General features: G+C 29.1%; 1 protein-coding gene across 1 annotated transcript in view; it reads right to left on the bottom strand.

The window, feature by feature from the left end:
• The window catches only part of LOC129965382 (protein SSUH2 homolog), a 42,844-nt gene that overhangs the window by 12,307 nt on the left and 5,137 nt on the right, over positions 1 to 25,400 (bottom strand). Inside the window, exons 2-4 of the mRNA XM_056079216.1 lie at positions 21,390 to 21,482; positions 12,203 to 12,278; positions 10,265 to 10,394 (exon numbers count right to left, since the gene is read on the bottom strand). Of these exons, the coding sequence (XP_055935191.1) occupies positions 10,265 to 10,394; positions 12,203 to 12,278; positions 21,390 to 21,482 (299 nt within the window). The remainder of the gene's footprint in view (positions 1 to 10,264; positions 10,395 to 12,202; positions 12,279 to 21,389; positions 21,483 to 25,400) is intronic.

Genomic DNA, 25,400 nt, shown 5'->3' with positions numbered 1-25,400 from the left:
ATCCTTTAGCCGATAACCGCTGCCAAGATCACCTTGTATTTTTGGAAAAGATGACAGTGACCCCTTTTATCTTGGGCATATCATGCCAAATTTATTTGCGTACACCCCCAACTATCCTATCCCTTTCCTTTGGATATGAGAGCGTGGCAAATGCTGAGAGGCTTTTGCCTTCACGAACGAGATCTATTGCTTCAGACGTTTGAAATCAAAAGCCAAACTTTTCTTTTAGCTTCAAAATATTTTTTCTTCACTTAATGCTATTAAAAGAAAAAGTTAATGTATGTTATTTTTTTCTTCTTAAGTCTTCAGACTTCGAGGTTTTTCACCTTTTGCTCCGACTTGAAAAAGATGGTCTTTCATTTGAATAAAAAATTTCGGGTTCGTCCAATGTTTAAATTAAGGATAACTAATGGGCATAGCCTCCTCAAAACTTTCCCGCATTCTCGCTAATAAAGAAGAATTTATATTTTAGACGCGGTTTTTTTCTCATCCAATTGAAACTAAATTCGACACAGAACTACAAATGAAGTTATAAAATCAAATAGCATAATTGATATATTTGACATTGCGTTTACATGCTTCTGAAAATACATATTCATAGGCGTTCGACTACTCATTGAATTCGGCTCTAAATTCGATATAGATGTTAAATCTTTGTACCGAATCTTATTCATCAAGCTCTTTTCGTTTTGAAGATTATATATATTGATATAAGTTAACATAATGCTAACTTATATCCGAACAGTAAGACCGATAGACTTCTCCTGAATTTTGTTCAAAATTTGATAGAAATTTGGTGTCAACACCGTACACCAATTTTATTAATCTAGTTCAAAGCGTTTCCAGTTATCTTTGTCAAGGTCAGATAGATAAAAAGGCAGAGAGACATTTTCCAAAAATGTGTTTTTCGAACCTATGGAAGTGTAAAACGTAGACATTGATCAAAATTTGTGAGTTCGAATTTTTTTTTGTAACTATTTAAATGCTTTTCCTATACTTTTATACTTTTTCCATACTCGACACTTTTTCTATACTTAGTTTTATTTCTCCAAAAGTACATTAAAATTTCAACGTTCCAAATTAAACAGGGAACGGTCAGATTCGAACTATTCTATACGGACATTTAGACGACGCGGTGAAGTTTAAAAATTTAGCAAAAGCTATATCAGAATGTAAAAACAATTTTAATCCATAAAATTAAGTTCAACAAATATTATCAGTATTAGTATAGAGTGTAAGCACTATAAAATGTACATTAAAAATAAACGACGAATTAAATTGCGCGTGAACCTCCATTACATACACATTTACTAAAATTGCGTATAAATTATATAATATGTATGTACAATACTTTAGTTTATATCACTTACATTATTATTTTTCAGATTTTGATATTTTTCTTTATTTTTTCCTTATTTCTCCTAATCGATAGGAATAAATAATTAAAAATTCTCGTAAATGATTTCAAACAATTGAAGTTCTACTGTAATCAAATTTAATTTTTAAAAAGTAATTTCCTGAAGGAGTCCATTTTCCCAACATTTATGGTATAATGAATTTCATTATTTTGTTTTGAATTATATTATCATTAAAATAATACCATTAATGTTCCAGTTTGAAATGATTATACTTTCTGGATGGGTGCATACCTAGTTTTAAATTCATTCTGGGCCTCATTCAGATACGTAGAGTGAGTCTAGTTGTAATTCAGAAAATCTATTTGCTTTATTTTTTCAAAAGAAATTTTATGATGTACATATCAATGCATATTGCGTATAAATAAATATTGCACAATTCAGTGTTATTGCTACGCTCTTTCTCTCTCTCTCATTCATAAAAATATAGGCTGCTAAATAGATTCGTCCCTCAGAAGTTTTCGCATAAATATATAAGAATTTGCATCTAAAACATAAACTACTTTCTGTGATAATAAATATTTATCCTGCTAATATCCATAATAATGCTTTATGAAATGGTACAGCTGGCAAATTAGTCCATTGCAATTGGAGTTAAAAAGAGAAAATAGGATAAAAATAATAGGTAAATTGCTCTTTTACACTAAAAAAATCGAAGAAAATCATATCTCTGATCATTTCAAAATGTGCCAAAACATACAGTTATTATACCGAGTATATATAAAAAAAACTAATAGAAATATTTTTAACTACACTAAACTTTTACTTCTAGAAATAACCCTGTTATATGTAACCCTATACTGATCGGGGTTTTCTTTTTAAAAAATAGGAGAAAAGAAATCTCGTAGAATTGTAGTTGCTTCATTCGAATAAGATAAAACATAAGAAAAATTTATAAAGCTGTTCAGGCTTCCAGGAAACTCTTAAACTGAAGAATTTTTTGACTTAAGTTGGGTGTGAGAAGTTACCTCTCCAGAAATTTCGTAGTAATTAAATCTTAAAGGATTGTATTCAGTTTAAAAAAAGGAGATATAACTATTTTTTAAAAATATAACTCAATAAATTATTGCGAATTATTATATGAGTTTAAGCTCATATTTTGCATAGTTTTTATATTAAAACATATTTTTAAAAAAATTAAAATTATCAAAGCTATTTTTTTTATTTTAAACTTTTTTTCTAAGTGAACAAAATAAACGTTTTGAATTTAAGTGCAATATGCAGGGTGTTGCCGAATTCGACCAACGAATTCAGAGGGGTGACAGTAGGCATCAAGAGGATAAGGAATCACCATACAACAGTGGTTCTTAACCTTTTTAAGCTGCGACCCAAATTTGAGAAATATGTTCATGTCGCGACTCAAAAAAAAGTCAAAATTTTTTCATTGCTTTATTTTAGATCGTATTTTTAAAAAATCTTCAATCCTACGATGATGATTTTTTTCAACTTACAAATTTTTTATTTATTTTTTTAATAATAAAGATAAACAAAAGTACTTTTCGATCCAAGAAAAATTTAATTAATAATCAAGTTTTTTTAATAATTTTTATTGACCAAATTAAAATATATTTATAACTTTTTGAAAATAATTGACATTTTAACTTATTCCTAAAAAAAAAGAAATATCAATACATATGTTAAGTCTTTTAAATTTTAAAGGTAAGTCATACAGTTTTAATGAGAACCTTGTGCTTGAATACATTTTGAAAGATCTTCGAATCTTCTCTTGTACGCCCTCACCAGCTTTGCTCCATTTAGTTCTCACCGTTATTATCATCACACGTACTTTTTTTGCTCTCGCTTTTTAATCAGCTGATATTTTTTGATCTTGTTAATCACATTCATTTTCGATTGTTGATATTTATTCAAGTCGTCATTTCTAAAATGTCTGAAATTTGGTGTATTACTAACTTTTTTGGTTCGACTCAGCGCGACCCAAGAAATATGCTTCGCGACCCAATTTTGGGTCGCGACCCATAGGTTAAGAACCGCTGCCATACAAGATGGGGCCTCAAACGACGTTTAGTAGTTGAAAATCGCAAAAATATAGAGAGTAGGAGAACTGTTGGAAACTGTAAAAAATTAATAAAAGAATAACAAATGGTGTTTCAACTGTGATTTTTTAAAATTGAAAGCACATTCTTAAAAGTTCTTTTTCATGCTGGTAACATGTGGATTTGATGATCTAGAGGGTCGTAAATTACTGAAAAAAAAGTAGTTTAAAACCCATATTTGCAAAAATGTTAAAACTTGAAGAAAAATAAAAGCTTGAAAAGGTAAGGAATTTCATATTCTATAATTTGATATAAGCGTGTAGTGTGAGAACTGGGGAGTTTTAAAGATATTGCTTATTTTTTGATTTAGAGGAAGCAATTGTAAAAGTAGATGAAAAAATTTATTTCAGAAATGCTAATTAATTGAGTACATAAAAACTATCGTATGCAAATATTTATGTAGTAATAAATCATCCGATCAAAGAAGTTTAAGGATCAGTCAAAACGCTGTTCATTTTGATTGGAGAACGGATGAAGCATCAACTTAATATTTTTTTAAAAAAAGGGGAAAAGAAAGACGAGACACCGTGCATTTTAAGATATCTCTGAGAAATGTGGCTTTCCAGAGGTTCCCGCGTTGAATAGGTTTTTAAGAGCTGCAATTAATGTATTATCGTACCATTTTTTTAAAAATTCAATGAAAGTTAATACGTGCGTTATTATTTTCGGATTCTGCTCTTTTAATAATATTTCGTGATATGTACCCTTATTGTGTCTTAAACTGTGTGTGATATGTACCCTGTATTCCCTTAATGTTAAAAAGAAAGCGTCGCTCAAACACCTGTCAGAGGTATGGAAAAATGGTCACTAAAATTTATATTATGGTAAATGTGACTAGCGGGTGATTATATATAATTACTGGTGATTATTCATAATCTTTACTAAATAAATGTGATAAATTATTGAATATTTATGAAATTTACTGATTAGTTTATAAAATCCCCAACTCGTAACGGGAATGTAATAAATTCAGTTTATTTTATGGAGCAACGAGGTCTTAATTTTTAAAAAAAAATGAATATTTTGAAATAACACTAAACGCTGTTAAGAATGAGAAGAAAATCACGATGTTTATAAAAACTTACAACAATATTTCCATTTAAAAAATTAAATAAAAATGTCGCTTTGTACTTTACTTTCATTATATATATTAGATAATTGTATGAGTTATAAGTTTTGATCAAAATTGCTAAAGAAAAAATAAAGTTATGAATTTTTATTACATTTCCCCATTACGAGTTGAGGATTTTATAAACTAACCTGTAAATTTGATAAATATTAAATAGCCACCGATAATTATATATAAACTCCAGTTTATTACATTTATCGTAACACATATATATGTAAGAGAAATATATCTATCTAACTATTCAAGTAATATACTAATATATTTATGTTGACAAGTTTGTCTGCTTAAATAAACAAAATCAGGTTGTGTTTTTCACGACTCATAAAGTAGAAACAGTGAAGATTTTTAAATCCATTCTGTAAAGCAGAGTGAAAAATGGAATCGTTCCAAATTTTCCACATTGCATAGAAAAAAATTGGCTTCCATCCACAAAAATGATGCGAAAAAGAAAAGAAAAAAGGAAGAAAGAAACTGAATATCAATGAAGAAGAGGGGAGAGGAATACACCAGAAGTTGGATTGTTTTGTATGACAATTTAGAAGGAATGGAGACAAAAGTTGTCTTGTGATCCCGATAAATGGGAAGAAAAAGAAATTCTGTAATTATAATAATTTTCATTAGAATTTCCCTAATTTTCTACGAAGGAGACGGTATGCACTATGATATATTAAAATCAAAAATAAAAACCAAATGTTTTTGCAAGGAAGCGCATTATTATTTATATGTAATACTATAAAAGAATATTGCACCAAGTTGTATGAAATTATTGCGATTAATTTTACAAGTGAGCCAATGAAACATCTTTAATGACATTACTCAAATTTTTTTATGAATTCGGAAAACTTGCAGTGGTCATGAAAAAGATCAGTTCACAAATAGTATTTCCAAAAGCAGCAAGTATAATTATATTTCTAATTATTGCAAACACGAAACAGCATAAATCATACATTTCAATTCGTTATCTTATTAGCGTGAGTATATATATATATATATATATATATATATATATATATATATATATATATATATATATATATATATATATATATATATATATTGAAAAGAAGTATTTTCAATTTAGAAATAAAGAACATTTTGTTAGTAAATTAAATATTATTTTTAATGAGATCTCTAGAGTGATATAACTAGGATTACGCAAACAGGATAAATGATTACCAGGGGCTCAAAATGTAGAATAAAGAAGTTGAATTTAATAAAATGTACATCTTTTAACTTTTATTCGTTAGATTTAAAATGAAACTTCTTAAAAATAAAAATGAAATTTGCTGCCATTTTATTTTTTCTATATATTTAGTTATCTCAATTAATTTCTAACTTCAATTGCGCGCGAAGTTCCATACTCAAATATCGTATGGAAAAACGAGATGACTGTTTATATAAGTCAGTTATTTAAGAATATATATATATATGTGTGTGTGTGTGTGTGTGTGTGTGTGTGTGTAATGATATTTTAAACATTAATTTAAATCCAAATTAATTCGCAAATTTTTGACTTAATTTAGCCCATAGTAACTTCATTCTAAAATATTCTCTTATTTCCAAGATCCCATTCCACTTTTTCTATTTAATTAATGCAACAAAAGTTCTGTGAAAATACTTTCGTCACCGATTCCCACGTTCCGAGTGAAAGGATAAAAATTAATGCACAGAGATGGCGCCACAGGCTCTATTGATCAATCTATCGGGGGAGATCAACAATCAGGAAGAAGTGTCCGCATTATTCAAATTTATGGAAGAAATTGCGAAAATCGCTATCGAAATCTCATTGTATTTAAGGACTATGAAGAAGTATTTTCCCTGTCAATATCTCATGTTATATAAGACCAAGGATAATTTATTTCTGTCTTCTCTTACCTAATATGTTGCTGTGAGCGGACGTACTTTGTCCGCGCCTCTTGCAAATAAATTATATCTTCCCGGGATGGATTAAACCGAATTTAAAAATGCAAAGCGTCTTCACTCTCTTCGAAACAGCCTTCGGATTCAATTATATGTTTACATATTATATATATATATATATATATATATATATATATATATATATATATATATATATATATATATATATATATATATATATATATTAATGTGATAAATAATAAAGATAAATGTATGCGTATGTTGGCGGGTGCAAAGTGTGCAGGTATAAGCAATTTTTTTTTAAATTTTAACTAAAATTAATTTATTAAAAATTAAATGAGTTTTTTAAGTTTTTTCGAGACAACTTAAAATCTTATAACACAAAAATAAGTTTTATTCCATCTTAATCTTCAAAATATTATCTCAATTCAATGATACCAATGTTTTAACCTATAAGACAAATTTTCTATTTTTAATGAATTAAAAAATATTTTAATAATATTTGCAACAATTTACTTTGCACAAAATAAAAATAAAATTCATTCTACAAGAGCACGTTACACGAGCATGGGAAAAGTTGGCTTTCAACAATGTGTTGTTGTCACATTTCATCAGCTAAAATTAAAAGACTAAATTAACTCCTACTGCAAATTAAACATATAAAAGTATAATTTTTAACTCATGTCTGTATGAAATAAAAATGAACAGTGAAATTTTCTATAAAAATAAATGCAAGGAAAGTACTTTTGTAACCTTCTAAAATATTTATATTAATAATTCAGTTTTATTTAAGGTATATACATAGTTTAATATATACAGGATCAGGATCCAACCACTAATTTTCAAGCACTTAAAATTAGGCATGCACTTCTAATAGAAAAAATTATTTAAATGAAGTAAAAAAAAAAAAAAAAATACTATTTTATGCAGTTTGAGTTTAAAATGTTCTGACGGACAACGAATTTTACATTTTCAGACAAGATTATCCCGCCTGGGAGTCATATTTAATAAAAATATTTTTTAGACGCTAAGATTTTTAACACAAAAACTTCCACTCTTTTGAGACTAAAATTAATTGACTTAGAAAAATTTTAGCATCTCTACTCGATAAAAGCAGCCGATTAATAAAATTTCTCCATCGATCGACTTGAAGAAAACAAGTAAATCAGTACTCAAAGTTTCTCCAAGGCTGATTGATGTAAAAAAATGCCAGTTGTCCTAAAATAACAATATTCAAAGCTTTATAATTCAATCAAATTTGATCAGAGAAGATTGAAACGTTAAACTGCCTAGATCATTTTTTATTGTATATAATTCGTAGGATCGAAGAACTGCATAAAATTTAAGCTTCATAATTGTTTTCAGAGCTAGCCTTACTTAGAAAATTTTAGTTAGATTAATTGTTTAAACAATAAAAATTTAAATAAGAAAGTCAAGCAGTTATTTGTGTAAAAATTTTGAAATATTATATATATATAAGATCAATATGCAGTCAATTGATGGAGCCGGAATCAGCTCTTTGGGGGGGGGGGCTGGCACAGTTGTTCTATGGAGATTGTTTCTATAAAAATCACATATAATGTGTGTTTTTATTTTTTTCAGCCATTATGTTTTAAAATAGAACTTCAAATGCTTTTACATATGTTAACTATATTTTTGATAATAATTGCCATTATAACTTCTAAATTTTTATAAATAGTTTTTTATTAATCTGCTTGAATAATTAGGATGTATTGACCAACTGCTAAGCTATATATAGTTAAATAGGCTTAGTTTTAACTTTTTATCCCGGTATAACAGTTTTTAAAGGGATATGAGAGTTGAAATATTCAAAAAAAAAATGGGAATGGGGCGCTTTTTTGGTATTTGCTCTGAAAGCCATTTTATGCAGTTAGTACGCATGGATAAAATGGATCAGAGGTTTTAACTAATGTTTGGATGCATTTCATTTTTTTAATAAACATGTTTGGAGCAATATTTTTATATAGTCAAATGGTATTCATGCATAAACTTAATATATAGTACAAAATTATTTTATAATTTAGGGATTGATGCAGAGCTTTAATGCAGAATTTTTGGAAACTGCAAGATTTCAAGTGTAAAATGATAGATTTTTGTGGAATTTTATTTTTTTCTAAAGTTTAAAAGATGCATGACCTTACATTGGTTCACACTGCACTTATAATTTATTTATTCTTGAAATAGTATTAGAAACTATATGTATGCCAAATTTCAGACAAATTTTTAATAACATTTTAACAACCGTGTTTCGTCAAAGATGAAAATTTTTGAGAAATTATATTTTAAGAAAAATGATTTTGAAAATTTTGTTTTTAATATTCAACGAGAATAAAATAGAATTTTTCTTCATAATTTCCTAGATTTTTAAACTATTCCTTGTTTTTCTTGAACATAAATTTTCAATTTCGGAAATTCTTTTTTCGTTTCTCCCCTCTTTAGCGTATATCTTGTAATGATCTATGCAGCTGACATCAGACCATTTCATTTACTCAGTTTTTACTTTTTCACATAAGAACTATGAAAAGAGAAATTATTGTAATCGCAAAAATTTGGAACTTGAGATTTTAATGAATCTTCAAGTTCCAGAACTTTCCACGTTCGAAATGTTTTTCGAATTATTTTTGCATCTTTCCATCTATGGTTTGTAAACATAGCGACTCAAAAAAATTTTGAACTCAGCGGATGAAATTTGGCATATATTTTTTTAAACCATATTTGCAGATTTCTTCCAAATTTTGAACGAAAGGATTCAAAGACAGTCTGTCGTTCCGGCTATCCGAATATAAGTTAACACGATTACTACAAAATGAAGAGATTTGAATTGATAAAATTTGGTACACAAATTTAACATCCAAATTGTAGACATTTATCAAATTTTGAATCAAATTCTTCAAATGTTTGACCATCTATCAGACTGTATTTACATAAGCATGTAAACACGATAACCCAAAGAATGCAATGACTAAATATATGAAATATGATATGTAATTTTGTGTCTACGATAGTAATTCTACACCAAATTTTGGTTTAAGTCGGTCGAAAAAAGTCGAAAATATACATTCGGTGCTTTGCTGCTTGTGCAATAGCAGCATTCCAGGATTAATTACCAAAAAAATCACCAAGAACGTGTGTTAATAGGCTCTTTCGAACTATTAACATACGTGCGACAAAGTAACACACAAATACTTTTATTAGTAAGAATTCGAGAAAGTTTCGAGGTGACCATCCCCACAGATTTAATTTTAAAATGCATGTTAAATAATCTGAAGATAGTATTATCAATGCATTTAATTGTCATAATTACAGCATCAACGGAAAATCAATGTACTTATGTAACCTAAAATCATTTAAATTTACAGCAATAGCAATAGAAATAAGGAAATTAATCCTAAGAATATTCCAAAAAATTATCTAGGAAATGGTAAAAGAAATAGAAAAAAAAAAAAAACAATAGTTTTTAAATAATTTTTAAAAATGAAGGAGATTAAACTAACTGAAGACATCACATATTATTTAGGTTTAGAAATTTTTAAAAAAGATAATTTTTCTGCAAAATAAATAAATTTCTTATTTATCTTCAAAGTTTTCCCAGAATTGATTCTATGTGAAAATATTTTGTGATATCAAACTAAATTTCCTCGCTTGTAGCTGAAATCGATAAATAGGATGTCTTTGTTATATAAAAACAAAGGTATTTTTTCAAAATCATATTGGCGAAAGGAAGACGACACTTCAAGAAAATAATCAAATATCGTTTCACTCACTTTGTAGCCCGGCCTGTAATCGATGTTGATTATGTCCATGTCTCTTGGCGCGTTTTTGTCGAATGCACATTTTGAGTCTGCGTACCGTATCATGATGCTGCGAACTTCACTCTTAGACAAACGGGGCAATCTGGAAATAGAATAAGTAACGCCTTTCATTCCAATCCAATCATTTAATGTGACAAATGGAACCATTCACTCATCAAATTTATATTTTATTAATTTTAGCAAACTGCAAAAATGCGGAAATGTGAAGTTATACAATATTATCTATCCACAGGAAAACCCATCTGAACATTAAAAAAAAAGAAAGAAACTTTCTCTAACGGTCATGAACAATCAATTGGTTTTTCCCTGTGTTCTGTCTGTGAGGTGTGTCCCTGTAAATGTGTTTTTCCATGTGTTCTATCTGAGAGCCACCCAGTAAAAAGGGGTTGTGCAAGCGGGTGTGTGAGTTTCATCTTCATATGACCCAGAAGTCAGACTTCTGCCCTCACGTGCTCAGGGGTCTTTACCCTCAGAAGCTACTGCACCCCTCTTTCCCCGATTTCTTACTTGGTTTGAAATGGAGTTCAATCCAAGAGAGATAAGCAACAACAACAACACAATCACCTGTAAATAGATTGGTAATGTATATTTTTAATCTTAACTGCCATTTGTCAAGAAGGAAATGTCTTATTGAATGCACGTAGCATAATTTTGGAGAGGATTGCAGACTCAGATGCTGCTCTCGTCATCTGACCACGATTCAAAATGATGAGGTCCGTTCCAAAGTAACTTTCTTCTTGTTTAAAAATGAGACGTAAACACTCAGAGAAATAATAAAATAACTATGGGGTTTTAATATGATTTAATTTTTAAAATATTATTTACATTCATCAATGCTAATGACAGGAAGAGAAAAAAGTTGTTAATTTTTTTTTCTTCCATACATTTACTTTTTCACATGAACCACCAGTTGTAGCATAAACACTTTATCGTGTCCAGCCGTAAAAAGAAAATGGATATTACTTGTATCAAGAGACACTGGACCAACAGATTAATTTAGATTATTTTATACAGGTGGTTCAGAGAATCACTTCTCTTAAAGTTTTTTTAAAGCACTGTGTACATGCCACCCTTGCCAGATATTTCAAACCTTGCTTCCGATGCTTTCTGAGATATGAAGAATGACATCTCAAAAGCTTCTGGAGAGCAACGGATTATCATAATACGACATTCGGCCATTACGCACATTAGAGTCAATATTATTGACTTAAATTTGTTTAATGAAAGAAAATTTTATAGAAATTATGCACTTACTTGAGAGATAAAAAATACTCCCACTTTTTTGTGAGGACACATTATTTTATAATTGCAATATTCCTTGAAATATTGTGAATTAAAATCAGATTATTATTTTGTAATTATTCTGTATACTCAAACTAAAGTGTCAAATTGTCCGTCCAATTGTTTGTATGATTTTCATAAAATGTATTCACTCTTTTGCCTGCTTAACGAAATATCCATAGAAAGAAGTTATTTCTCTAGTACAGAGGAATAACTGCACTCCTTGTTTGAAACAAAAACCGATACGCCAATATAGAATTTGCACGGCCGATTGGGCTGGTTTAGTAGTGAAAGGGTTAAACGACTAGAAGTCACTCATTCGAGTGCCTAAAAATAATTATTGAATATTTCAGAACTTATCATCATAAAAATTATTAGTACTTCTTTTAAAGCATCAAAAGACTTCTCCTGCAAACCTTAGTGATTTGGTTAATTCAACGCTTTAAGTTGTCTAAAATTCTACATATATATGTAGGGTGAAAGTATCTTCATTTTTTATATTAAAAAATCTTTTACTGGAAAGAGTGTTTTTTTCCACTTTCTCTCTTAAAGTTATACACTCGCACACACAAGTCATAATATGGACATATAACTAAAAGGATAATTTACTCTGTGAATGGTTTCAAGTCTCCGGCTTCTTCTAAGGAATCGGCTGGAGTTAAAACAACAGGTGGGGGAACAGAGCCTGAAAAATACAGAAAAAAAGAATTGCTGAGATATCTCTAGTATAATAGACAAAATTAGATACAACTTCATTGGTGAAGAGAATGAACATCTTTCTAAGTATAATTTCTATCGTCTGTTATTTAATCAATAATCAGAAAATATATTCTAGTTTGAGAAAGAACCTGTTTGATTTTATGACCTGAAATGGACCATTTGAATCTTGAAATGTTTTAAATAATAAACGCTGAAAGATTGATTGAAAGGTATTGGTACGAACCTGTGATGCGGCTTCCCAGCATAGCTGGTTCCATAGGAGGTCCCAGAGCTTGGCGACAAACTTGGCGACGAATTTGGCGACTTTGGCGCCAAAATAGATTATACCCGAAACATCGAGAATTTTCCCGTTTCGTCCAGTAGGAACGGAGATACGCCTCGAACGTTCCTGATTGGTTGAGAGGCTTCTAGCCCCGCCTCCTGATGCCTATAAAAGGAAGCAGTCCTGCTGCTGCCGAGTGGTGGTTTAAACAACCTTATCAGAAGATTTTGTAACTGCCACTGGTATATGCCAAACACCAACATGTATAAAGCACTTGATTACCCTCCACTTAAAAAATTTATTAAAAAACTTGCTGAAAAATTCTTCAAAAATATTGACAATCATGATAACAAAGCAGTTCTAGATATTCCTAATCTCCGTATTAAAAGACCTCGTAATATTTTGATTTAGCCCTCCCTAATCTTTTGTTTTTTCCATATTAATTATTTCTAATTTTTACTTAACTTTATTTTTCATAAACTTAATAAATTGCTCGGCAGCGTTTTCCCAATCTATGTTGCACTTCTTATCACATCCTGACAGTCATTAGTCACCTTAGCTTCGTCATGCACCTCACTCCTCATCTCCTTCTGTTCCTGTAACCCAGTTCATCGGACTTTTTTGCGAAGATGATCACGTCAACTACTGAAAGCCAGGTCTTTTAAAAGTTTTCCATCTACCGGAGATTAAGCCCTAATCCTAGGGGCTAGGCGCTCCGTCAAACATATCATTACCGCTGCCGAGTGGTGGTGAACCAGTGGTGAAGTGAGAGTCGTGGACCAGTGGAGTCGAAGAGTAGTCGGAAGCGACGGTGAAAAACTCGTCTTCCAGGGACTAGCGGAGCAGCGATGGAGTGGAGCTGCTGTGTATACTGTTGTATGCTGCTGTGTATATTGTTGTATGCTGCACGTCTCGGCTGAAGATAATCGTCTTCTGTGCTGTATATAGTTGTCGTCTTTGTGCTGTCCTGTGTGTCTTCATGTAAATAAACGTCGTTGTTTTATTTTCTACTGCCGCCTGGTGATTGAGCGTTCTTCACACCATATAACCCCCACTATCCAAACGAATCCCGGAAATTTCGTAACAGTATTGTTATAAAGACACCGTTAAATCTTGATAAGAATAATACGATTTATATAAGAATGATATAAGAAATGAATCCTTTTTTATCAATAACCAACTCATTTCAGAATCGCTTTGTTAAGTATTTTCTGTTTTTTCCTCAAAACTAGTATTGAAAGTTTATTAAATGAGAAGGGAAAAAAAAAAAAAAAAAAAACACATTTTTAACTCGTCACGCAAGTTTTCTTTGAACTCAAGTATTTTTTCTACTTTTCGTTCAATAATTTTTGTACTTAATGTGAAAGGAATAATTGCTACCTAACACTACATTCTTTCACTTGCTACTTGTGATGCTACCAAATGTATGATGCTTATCTACGTTAAATGAATATGATGCTAACTTTGATACCTGTATGATGCTTGGCTATTTGAAGATTTGGAACTATTAACTGTTTGAAGATTCAGTTTAAGAATAGTAAAATACGAATTTGTATTCTTCGTGTCTCTTGCGCAAAATGCAAAAAATAACGCTATAAATCTACGAAATCATATCATAATATTCCACCATATCACTAAATGAACATTAGAAGGCTGTGAAATCATATCAAAAACGGTCACTAAAGGCGGCCAGTTTGTTCGCTGAGATTATTGACTTTTTAAGCTGCTAAATGAGTAATATGGAATACATTTTAAAAAGGAAGCATTTCACCTTGTTATTTGATTGGACTGAAAAATAGAATATAATTGAATCAACTTATTGCAGATTAAAAGGTGTATAAATTACAAAATAAAAGATGGAGTGAAAATATGAAATGAAATAAAATTTGAAATGAAGTGAATGATTGGTAAAAGCATGCGATTGAATATTTTGATGGATGAGTTCGAATCCCTTCATAGCATTTAAAAATATTGTTACATATAGTGTTCCAAATTGAATAAAAAATTAAGGAGAAATTGTACAGAAATGAAACTGATGTCATTAGAAAAGTATGTGACAGTTTGAGTCTTAAGATAATACAAAGACTAATTTTGTAAGATAATTGTTTTGGAAGATATGAACATCATTTTCTGTAAGCATATCTTAACGATTACTTATCTGGTGATGTTTAAACCCATTTTAGCGCTCGAGTAAACTTTCTGTTAGAAGCCTATTTCTTGATTCGATTTTCATTTAATGGTGAATCAACACCGTAACATTTCTAATATTTTGCTGTTCCATTAATTAGCCGAGAGAAGCTTTAAATTCAATGCACTGTAAAAGCATTCAATGAAACAGTTTGAAATCCGTATGGTTTATTTACATTTGATAGCTGCCATTAGGCAGTAAGTAATAAACGCAATTTCTGTGCTCCGTTCTTTAGCGTCTTATATACGTAGATACACCACCATATCACGAATATATATGGTGCACTTGAATGACAAAATGACAAAATTATTGTTGACAAAAAATGAGTTTTGTGAGCTACGAAAGGTAGCTCTAATTCTATGTTTCTGAACAAAGAAGTACATTTCGTCGATGACGATGGCATAGCTAGCCAGGACACCAATTTCCATAGCAATGTGGGAAATGAAACCTCCTTTTAGACAGCCCACATTCTAGGAAATACTAAATACGAATATTCTTAGGATGCGAATTCGTTTTCGCTTTGTTTTTCTGCGTTTTATTTTATTTTACAATTTGCAAATGTGTCAGAAATACGAATTATCATTACGCTCACGAAAACGTAAAATAAAAAATAAAAAAATCTACATCTATGTCTTTATGTATAAATAAAGATGAATGTGTGTTGGCGCACTACAGGCCACTCCGTATGATCTACCAAATTTGACAAATGTAGAACTTGGAGATCAGGAATGTGCACCTCGGAGCGATTTTTTTTAATTTTTAATTAGAATCTTAATTAAAATTTAAGCGTTCTTCGTTTTTTCGCTGTAGCTTTCGAAAGTGTTACAGCACAAAACTGATTTTTACATAATCTTTCCCATGATACTAATATTTTAACCTATAAATTAAATTTCTATTTTTAAAGAATGTTTTAAAAAGTTAATCATATTTTCCAACAATTTATTTCACACAAAATAAAAATAAAATTTAAACTACATAAGCACATTACGCGTCAAAGGGGGGGGAAGAGAATCAGCTTTTATTAACGTGTTGCTACCACATTGATAAAAGCTCAAATTAAACATAAATTAACTGTTAGTGGAAATTAAATCTAAAAAAAATGTTATTTTCAACAACGTTTCTTTATAAATTGAAATAAATATGGAACATGATATTTTCTAAAAAATTAATGCAAGGAAAAGTTTTCTATGACTTTTTATAATATCTATATAATTAATTCAATAAATAAGTTTTATTTAAGGCAAATGTGGTTTAATATATATACAATATCTACTCTAATCAAGGCTGAATATCTATTTTGTAAATCGTTAATAATATATATACACCTGATAATAAAATGGTCTAAATGAAATAAATATTTATATTTTATGTAACTTCAGTCAATGAATGTTCTGATGAATTACGAATTCTAAGTTTTTAAATCAATCTTCTGCCCTTTGAATCATATTTAAAAAAATATTTTTGAGATACTAATATTTAAAATAAAGATTTGCGCTCCAGACAACTAAATCAATCGCTAAAATGGACTGATTTATGAAAAATTTGAATATTTCTATTCTATAAAAATGTATCCTATTTTAGATCCTTCCATCTACCGTCTCAAAGAAAATACGCCATTCAGCGCCCGGAGTTTCTCCATTGCTGATTATATGATGCCTGCGTGTTTGTGTATGTGTGCATGTGCTGGCGCTCAACTCGCCAAACCATCTGACCTAGAGCTACCAAACTTGACTCATATATACTTTGGAGGATGAAACTATGCACCTTAGAGAACATTTTTGAAATTTTAATTCATTAAAAATTAAGAAAAAGTCTGGCATTTTTCCGCAATAACTTACAAACTGATAATAAATAAATATTACAACAATAAAATAAATATTACAAATAAATATTGATAAATAAATATTACAACACAAAACTGATTTTTACATCATCTTAAAGTCCAAAAAATTATTTTTCAATGATACAAATATTTTAAGTTATAAATTGTTTCTATTTTTAATGAAAATATTTTAATAATATTTTCCACAATTTATTTCGCACAAAATGGAAATAAAATTTAGTCCGCCCTGGCAATTTAGCTTTCATCAGCGCGTTGCTATCACGTGGACAAAAACTCAAATTGAAAGATTAAGTTAACTCTTACATCAATTTAAACCTAATATCCAATCTAATCATAGCTAAGTGTAATGTTCAGCATGTATGTAATGTTTGTATAAAATAAAATAAATATAAATGTATAGCAATTAATCCAATCCAATCAAGCTAAGTTCAACAGTTAATTTCTAAAACTTTATTAATTAGCCTATATAACTAATAAAAATGCTGTAAATGAAATAAATAATTATATTTTACCTAGTTTGAAACAAGAAATGTTTTGATGAGCTGCGAATTTTAAATTTTTATACAGATCCGCTGTTCTGTGAGTCATATTTAATAAAATATTTTCGAGACATATTTTAAAGAAATGAAATTATACTTTTTCGCAATTAAAACAGAGTTATGAACATTTGAAAGTCTCTATTCTATAAAAACGAGCGATTTTACACCTCACCATCGACCGTCTTAAAGAAAATGCACAATAGGGCTTGGGTTATCCCAAGGATGACCGTCTAAAGTAATATAATTATTAATTGTCCTAAATTAATAATATTTAAATTTTATCTTAAAGCTTTATCTCAAAAGATTAGAAAGTTAGACTGTTAAGATAATTTTACGGAATATGAGTTATAGGATGGAAGGACTAAATAAAATATAGACTTTAAATTTGTTTTCAGAAGTACATTTATTGATTGAAATAAAATATTATTTACTATATTTAAATCTTTTTGGAGGTAAAATTGAATTTTATGATCAATCAAAAAAAATTTTATTGAATAATTCTTGAGAATATTGCATAAATTATAAAAATATATTGTGGAATACATAAAATTACAATGCTAAAGGATTCGATTTTCTATAGCCATATTTTTAAAAAATATATTTGGTTTCAGCAAAAAAATTTTTTGAAGTTTTATCTCTTCCATATCAAATTCAAATTTAAATCTTACGGAAGGTAATAAAAAATTAGAGAGATATATAAAATACAATGTATAGAATATCGTAAAATTTCTATAATAGTATGAGTTACATGAATATAAAAATATTTTGTTGAAGAAGTTATAAGGCCAAGGTACATAAATACATAAAATAAATGTTAGAAAACATTACTCCTGGCCATCTATCTGGTCTCCAAAAATGAGTAGTAAGAAATAAAATCTCAATTTGTATACTATATAAGGTATATTATTAGGAAAAATTGTTCGTTAGTTGTCTTTTGTTATTTGCCTATTTAATTTTGTGGCATGATAAAATCAGATTTCACGAATTTTAAGTAAATTAACTGCAATCATTATCTCTTCGTGATAGCTTTCATGCTCTTATTCTATCACATTTTTCTCGTTCCTTTAACGCTGTTGCTTTGACACGTGCGCAACTCGACCCAAGTACCATCGTTTTGCTCATTATAAAAAGATTCGTTTTTCAACGAGACATTTAGACTACACAGTCTGTTGGGCGATAACCTAAGAATAAATATCTTGCTTAAAGCGCTTCAAAGCCTAACCCCAGTAGCTATTAATCATTTTAAATAAAGCGCAACTGACGCTGACACGGCCAACATTCATTTTTGAGTCTAGACACATACACTTTCAATGACTGTTGATACGGTTTATGATGACAATTTAAAATACTAATATCCCTTAATTACATCGGTTAATTAATTCTTACTGCTCGTCCCAACCATGAAAACATATCATTCTATGGGATTAATTAGAATAATTGCATTCCATCTTTAAAAAAAATAAGTGCTCAAATAATTTATTTCTAACGATGGCGTGCACATTTTATCACAAGTTTCATTTAACATTAAGGTTGAACAAGGAAACAAAAATTACATAAACATAGATTTGTTGAATTTATTGAAAGTCTGAGCATTAAACTAGGCCTCAAAATCCAGTGAGTAGCGCTCAATTTGTCACACACGTCCGTCTGGTTGACAGGACACTCAATCAAGATTTATTTTTGGATCCAAGATTTCTGCTTGATTTCATAATTGCAGCAAACTCTCTACCATATGCAATTTTCGTCACTGGAATTGTTAAAAATCTTCAAACATCCCACATTTTTTTTATAAGTAAGCTGACAGATTTATATGGACAGATATCTTTCTATCTGCTACTCTCTAATTCCTTATTATAGGTATAAGCTCCCTACTGATTATAAAAAGTTTCCACCAAGAGCGCTTTCATATACATTTATGCCTTTTTTTTTTGGTCATTTTTGAGCTGTATGGGTTATTGCGCTACGCAAAACTGCAAAAAATCGGGAATTAATTGTAGAAGCTCTATACTAAATAATTAAAATTAATATTTTTTCTTGTCTGACAATTGTTATCCAATTATTAATAAATTAGGTTTTTTTTTAACATTTATTATTAGTGTTGGAAGCATTCATAAACGAAACATTTAATATTGATTTAATAATGTGTTTTTGTTAAAAGAGGATTATTTCTTAAACCAAAGTTATTATAGTATTTAAAAATAAATAAAAAAAAATTTTAAAAATAAAATATAATTAAAATAAAGTAAAAATTATATTTATACACATTTCCACACTGTTGTTGATTTTAAGTATTAGCTTATGGATTGGAGGATGTACCTTAATTATTGCTCAAAGCAATAACTAGAAATATAGTTCTAATTGATGCTTTCAGCTAATAATGAATAGAGACCATGCTTAAGGGGAAAAAAAAATTATTATATATAGCAATTGTTGTTTCCTGTATTTATACTATTTTTCCTTTACCTATTTACAATGTTTTCATTTTTAATGCATAGAATACATTAAATTCACAATTATATTCGGAATAGTATCATACTCCACCCGCTGATTTCAAAGAAAATCTGCAAAATGGCTCGAACGGGATACAAATAAAAACGAAAACACTTTTGAATACTGTTTATTTACAATAAGAGCTTGTACATATAATTAGTACTTAATAAAAATATTTCTTAATGCACGCAAATTTGTTTGTTTATTTTTACAACAAATATGTAAGTGCAAAAATCTATTATTCATTAAGTTATTGACTTATTTTCAATAACTTGAACAGGGTACAAAAATCTATTATTCATTAAGTTATTGACTGATTTTTTCCCCAAAAATTTATTCAATTAATTTTTATTTTAGCGCTAAAACATTTTTTTTTTTAGTTGAAATTTACTCACTATGTTTTTTTTTTTTTTATTATTATGTAAGGCGACGTCTTGTTCTTCCATGTAATAAATGAACCTATGAAAGTTTGATAAAATTGCTTTATGTCTTTATTTCGTGACTTTTCCTAGATTCCCCTCTAAATAGATATCAAATGTTCTTCCTACGACTTATTCATCCCACCATGTTCAAAGCATGAAACATCGGCAGTACAATTAATTCATTCAACGATGATATTTAAAATTTTTCGATTAATTTTTAAATTTCTTCACAATAAAAGATTTTACCAATCTGTTCTTAAGCAGATTCTGTCGGTTGTCACTCATACATTTTCTCTCAATACGTGTATTCCATTTCTATAAATTCTTATTATCGAAGTGAACAGTCAAATGTAAATCAAAAGTCATACAAAAGCTTCAGATTGCTTCATTTTATAGTTGCACTTAATTCAACACTTAGGCTACAAAATATTATTAGAATTTCTCGGATGTGGACTTGCTATTTCATTAAAAACTTCATTCAGTCAAAGGAAAGAATGTGTGAAAGAAGTCAAGATGACAGAAAAAAGCGCCAGGCAAAGTTTAATTGATCGCGAAAATAGACGTGACTATCGCCTATGGGTAATCGCTACGATTTACCTATGAAAACCGATGTTCGTATCTTCCAAAACTATTATTTCCCAAAAATTTGTTTTGTATTATCTTAAAATTTAAAACATTACCTTATCAATAACATTAATTTATTTTCAGTGGAATTTTTTTCTTTATTTTTAATATATATATTTTAAAAATTTACATTGGTTTCAGACTGCAACAATGCTCTGTTGGAATTTTAAATTCATCCATCAAAAAATTCAATCGCGTGCTTTCGCGAGCTTTAAAATCAAGATTAGAAAATAGTCTTCTTCTGACACGGCGGAAAGTGAGTCTGAAGAAGTTGTCTGTCTGTCACTTCACACTTTAATAAAGTGGAAGTGAAAAGTGGATTTTCACTTCCACTTTTATAAGTCAATGCGAATAAGCATTTTTAATTTGTATCGTAGTAACTTGTACTAGACTGATTCAATTAAATTCATTTCTTTTAGTCGTATCACGGGATTTTTTAATGCATTCCGTATTAGGCTTTCACTGCCTAAAAAATCAATCTGGTGGCTATTTTATATAAACGTCTTACTTTATCTCCGCAAAAAAGAAAAGAAAGATGACGAATAATCCGTATGAAATATGCTCGCAAATAATCGTTAGTTTACTGTACTAAGCGGCATTTATTTATGCGTCCCGAAGATATCTATAGTTAATAAAAAATGTATTTCCTTCTGCATTGTGAGGTTTAATAATTCAAATGAAAATAGAGCAAAAGATTATAAATCTTACATAGTTCAAAGGTTGCTTCTTCATATCCTTTGATTTCAGGCATTTCTTCAAGAGGCGGCAAAAAGAGTTCGATGTCATCTTCACCAACATAACCTTAGAAAAAGGAGAAAAAAGTATTTAAGTAGTAAAAAATCTATTTATTTAGCCTTTCTTTTTTTTTTTTTATTCGTTTGTTCTTGAAGAAATAAAAGCACACAGCCTTAGTTTTTCTATTGTTTGGTATCTTTTTGTATTAATTCTTTGCTTTAGTTTTTTCCAATTAAAATTAATGATAATGGTAATAATTGCTTTCTGAGAGCTGCGATAGACTTCTTGATCTGAGCATCAAATTCAGGAAATAATTTTAATTCCATTTTAAGCCGCTTTTGGAGAAACTCCTCCCCCTCCCAAAAAAAGAATAACCTAACCTTATCTTTAAAGTATTTGAATTAAATTATACTGTAATAAGTACTAAACCGTGGTCAATAAAATTTACTCTCAAAGCATATAAGATGTTTTGTTACTTAATTTCAAGCGGTTTAAACTCTGTCTTTCCTTTGTCAAAGCATATAACATATTTTCATATGTTAAATATGAAATGTTTCTTATGTTTTCAAAGCATATAACATGTCAAAGCATATAACATACTTTCATTACATTTTTAAAAAAACAGAAAGGTATTGTATTAATAAAAGTACTTAAAGATTGGTTCCAAATTAACACCTTCAACACCTATACAGAACTGTATATACTATTACATTACAAAGGTATTAAATCAAGTTAATAGGAAAATCAAATAAACCAAATAAAAAAATATTATGAAGTTTTTCCAGTTCCTTTTTTGGTTTTAGTTTGAATAAGAAATAATTTTTAGTTGCGATTCCGAAACTATTTCGTTTCGTTTTCAAAATATTTCTTACTTTTGATTGGTTACTATTACATTACATTATACATACTATTGAATTATCTTAATAATACTTGGGCATATGTCATTGAGTTCATGTGTCATAAAGACTGGCTTTTTGAGTTCGTCAGCAAAGATTTATCAAATATCCACTGATAAAGTTAATTCATTTCTTAGTTCAGATATAATCCCAATAAAAATTAACTGAATGTATCGGTACCATACAGTATACTTTTGTAGAAAATCAGACCATCTGATAAACTTCTAAAAACGGCAGCATGTAACATATGAACAGAAAACTGCGAGTGATGATGAGTATTTTGCACGAAGAATTGTTTTCACTTTTCCAAACGTGAAATTTTTTTAAATTGATGTTTCTATCTAGATCAAGGCAACATTCGTCTCTCCAAACAATATTTTTCAGAAAAGAAAATTTTGATCTTGCACAAGAAAGGGCTTATTTGTTTGATTTTAGACGCCGATCTTGTATTCTATATGAATGCCACTTATTAAAGTTGAAATATTCTCTACACGATCAATTTTGGAATGTTGAGCTCTGGACTGCCTGTTCCTAATCTAGCAAAAGGGTAATCTAAAAAATAGAGACAAATGTGTCAATTTTTTTCATCACATATATGACACTTCATTCTCACTTCTCTCCGGTTGAATTAAGGATCCTACAATTTTTAATTACTAACCCCTTACCTGCCGAGGATAACTTGCGAGATTCGGTCCCCAGTGCCACAAATATATATATATATATACGTATACAGTTGCGAGATGTATATATACGGCAGGGGCAGTTAACACATTCACTTAGGAGACGTATATATATGCCCGCGGCAGGCAAGGGGCTAAATCACAAAGCCTATTAAAATGTTGGGAATATATATATATATATATATATATATATATATATATATATATATATATATATATATATATATATATATATATATATATATATATATATATATATATATATATATATATATATATATATATATATATATATATATATATATATATATATATAATTTCTTGCAGAGTATACCAGTAAGTCTCTGAGATGTCTTAAATGTTCAGTTCCCCAAGTTTATTTTTCCTTCTTATAAAGACGATTGTGCAACTGCCTGACAAAGAAAGTGAACAGCGTTATGCCTGATCATCAAACTTTTTTGAGGCCATAATGATTGGATGATGTACTAGTTGCATTCCAAAATAAATGCTTTCTTCCACATTTGTGGCCAGCCCTTCGAAATTTAAAACTAAACATATCGCTGGAAATTTTCTAGAGAGAAATGTGAAATTTTTTACGTATAGATGAAAATAAGAGAAAATATATACTAATTCACACTTGAAATTATGATGGATATATAAAAATTTAATTTCTGCAATTTTTGTTAAATTGCCTACTTTATTTAATGAAATTTTGTAATTGGAAGGCTTGTTTGTATATAGATACTACAAGCTGATACTTGAAATGAGCTAATATATTTTTTACGTTAAAGCTGTCCACATAAGTTGCATTTTTTTCTGTTTATTTATTTATTTATTTTTTTGCAAAATACTAAGCGCTTTGTCTAAAATAAATAAGATAGGAATCATATTAATAATTTTAAAAATAACTGCTGGTTAATTCTCAGGAAAAAAAAACATATATTCAATAAGAAAATGTTGATAATTACTGAAATTCCTTCAAATATGAAATATATTACCTCATTTTCTAGCTTATTTGCATTCAGATTTCACTATACATAATCCAATGTACAGCAATCGACATGTAAATCTATACGTACTACATTAAAACGTTTCATTCTCAGAAACAGTATCATGAGCTAAAGTTTTATTTGCAGGTAATGTAGTAGCGAATTTCTACCTATTTTCTTAAAAGCGCTGCCAATGATTTATTTCTAATTTTCAATTTGTCTTAAATCTCTGCACGAAAGAAAGCTAGAAATAAAATGAATTATTTTATATTTTATTCGGGTTTTTTTTCTTTTCTTTTTTCGCCCTCAATTTTTTGCCAAAAGTTTGGATTCATATAGATTGGACCTTTATCGCAATCAAAATTGAAATTACAATAGTAAATATTTAAATATTAGGCCGTACGATAATACTGATTTCACAGCTATGTAAGCGTGGTTTCCGAAGTCACTTTTTTTCTTTCTAAAAAGCATTAAGGGGTTGCACTTAGGAACACGTTTTTGTTTTTTTTAAATATTGCATATGTATATATATTGAAAGGACTAAACATTATTGATATCCATTTAAATTTGAATTAAAGCACTTTCCATGTATTTTTTTTCCTTTTGTTAAATAAAGTTAAACCGTAAGAGATATAAAGATTAAATCCCCATAAAACTAAAAATTATACTTCAGACTTATTAGATTAAATTTTTATTATGCACATCAAAATTATAATTTTTATAAATGTCTTCTATATGGGAAAATTATAAACGTGTTCCTTTATAATAAACTTTTAAAGCAAATTTCTCACATTTCACTTATTACTTTCAACACTCGTCTGAAAAGCGGTAAGGGTCATCAGCATTTTTCTCACTGAAGCTTCGTTTCATTATCAGAGACAAGGAGTATCATTCTTATTCTGATAGTTATTATGACAGTTATCTGATTACTTTATGACGTACATTGTAAAATCGCCATATCTTACATGCAAGGATAAAAGTTATAATGTGGTAACCTTTTTAAGGCTTGAGCGCAAAAGACTCTTTTTAATGAGTTAGCGCAAATGCAACTGAATGCAAGTTCCACACAACCATTTATCTTTAAGTATTCTTTCCGGGCATCCTTCATATTTTAAAAGATATATTACACGAACATATCCTCTGTTATTCTGTCGTTAACAAACTGCGTAATCTTTTCTTGGCAATCAAGTATATGCAAAAACTTCGTATCTCTTTTTATCACAACTGCATCAATATGACTTGATTCAATGTTCTGAATATCCTATACTTTTATAATAGACATTTATTTCGAATAAAATTAATGAATCTATGTGTGTGTGTGTGTGTGTGTGTGTGTGTGAATTGACGCCCCTTTATGTTTTAATGATCACACTCTTGTAATATGCAACTCATGTTAATTTATGACGAGGCTTTTCTGCA

This window comes from Argiope bruennichi, chromosome 4 (assembly GCF_947563725.1).
Source record: "Argiope bruennichi chromosome 4, qqArgBrue1.1, whole genome shotgun sequence".
Lineage (NCBI taxonomy): Eukaryota > Metazoa > Arthropoda > Arachnida > Araneae > Araneidae > Argiope > Argiope bruennichi.
This window is presented reverse-complemented; position numbering and strand designations above follow the sequence as displayed.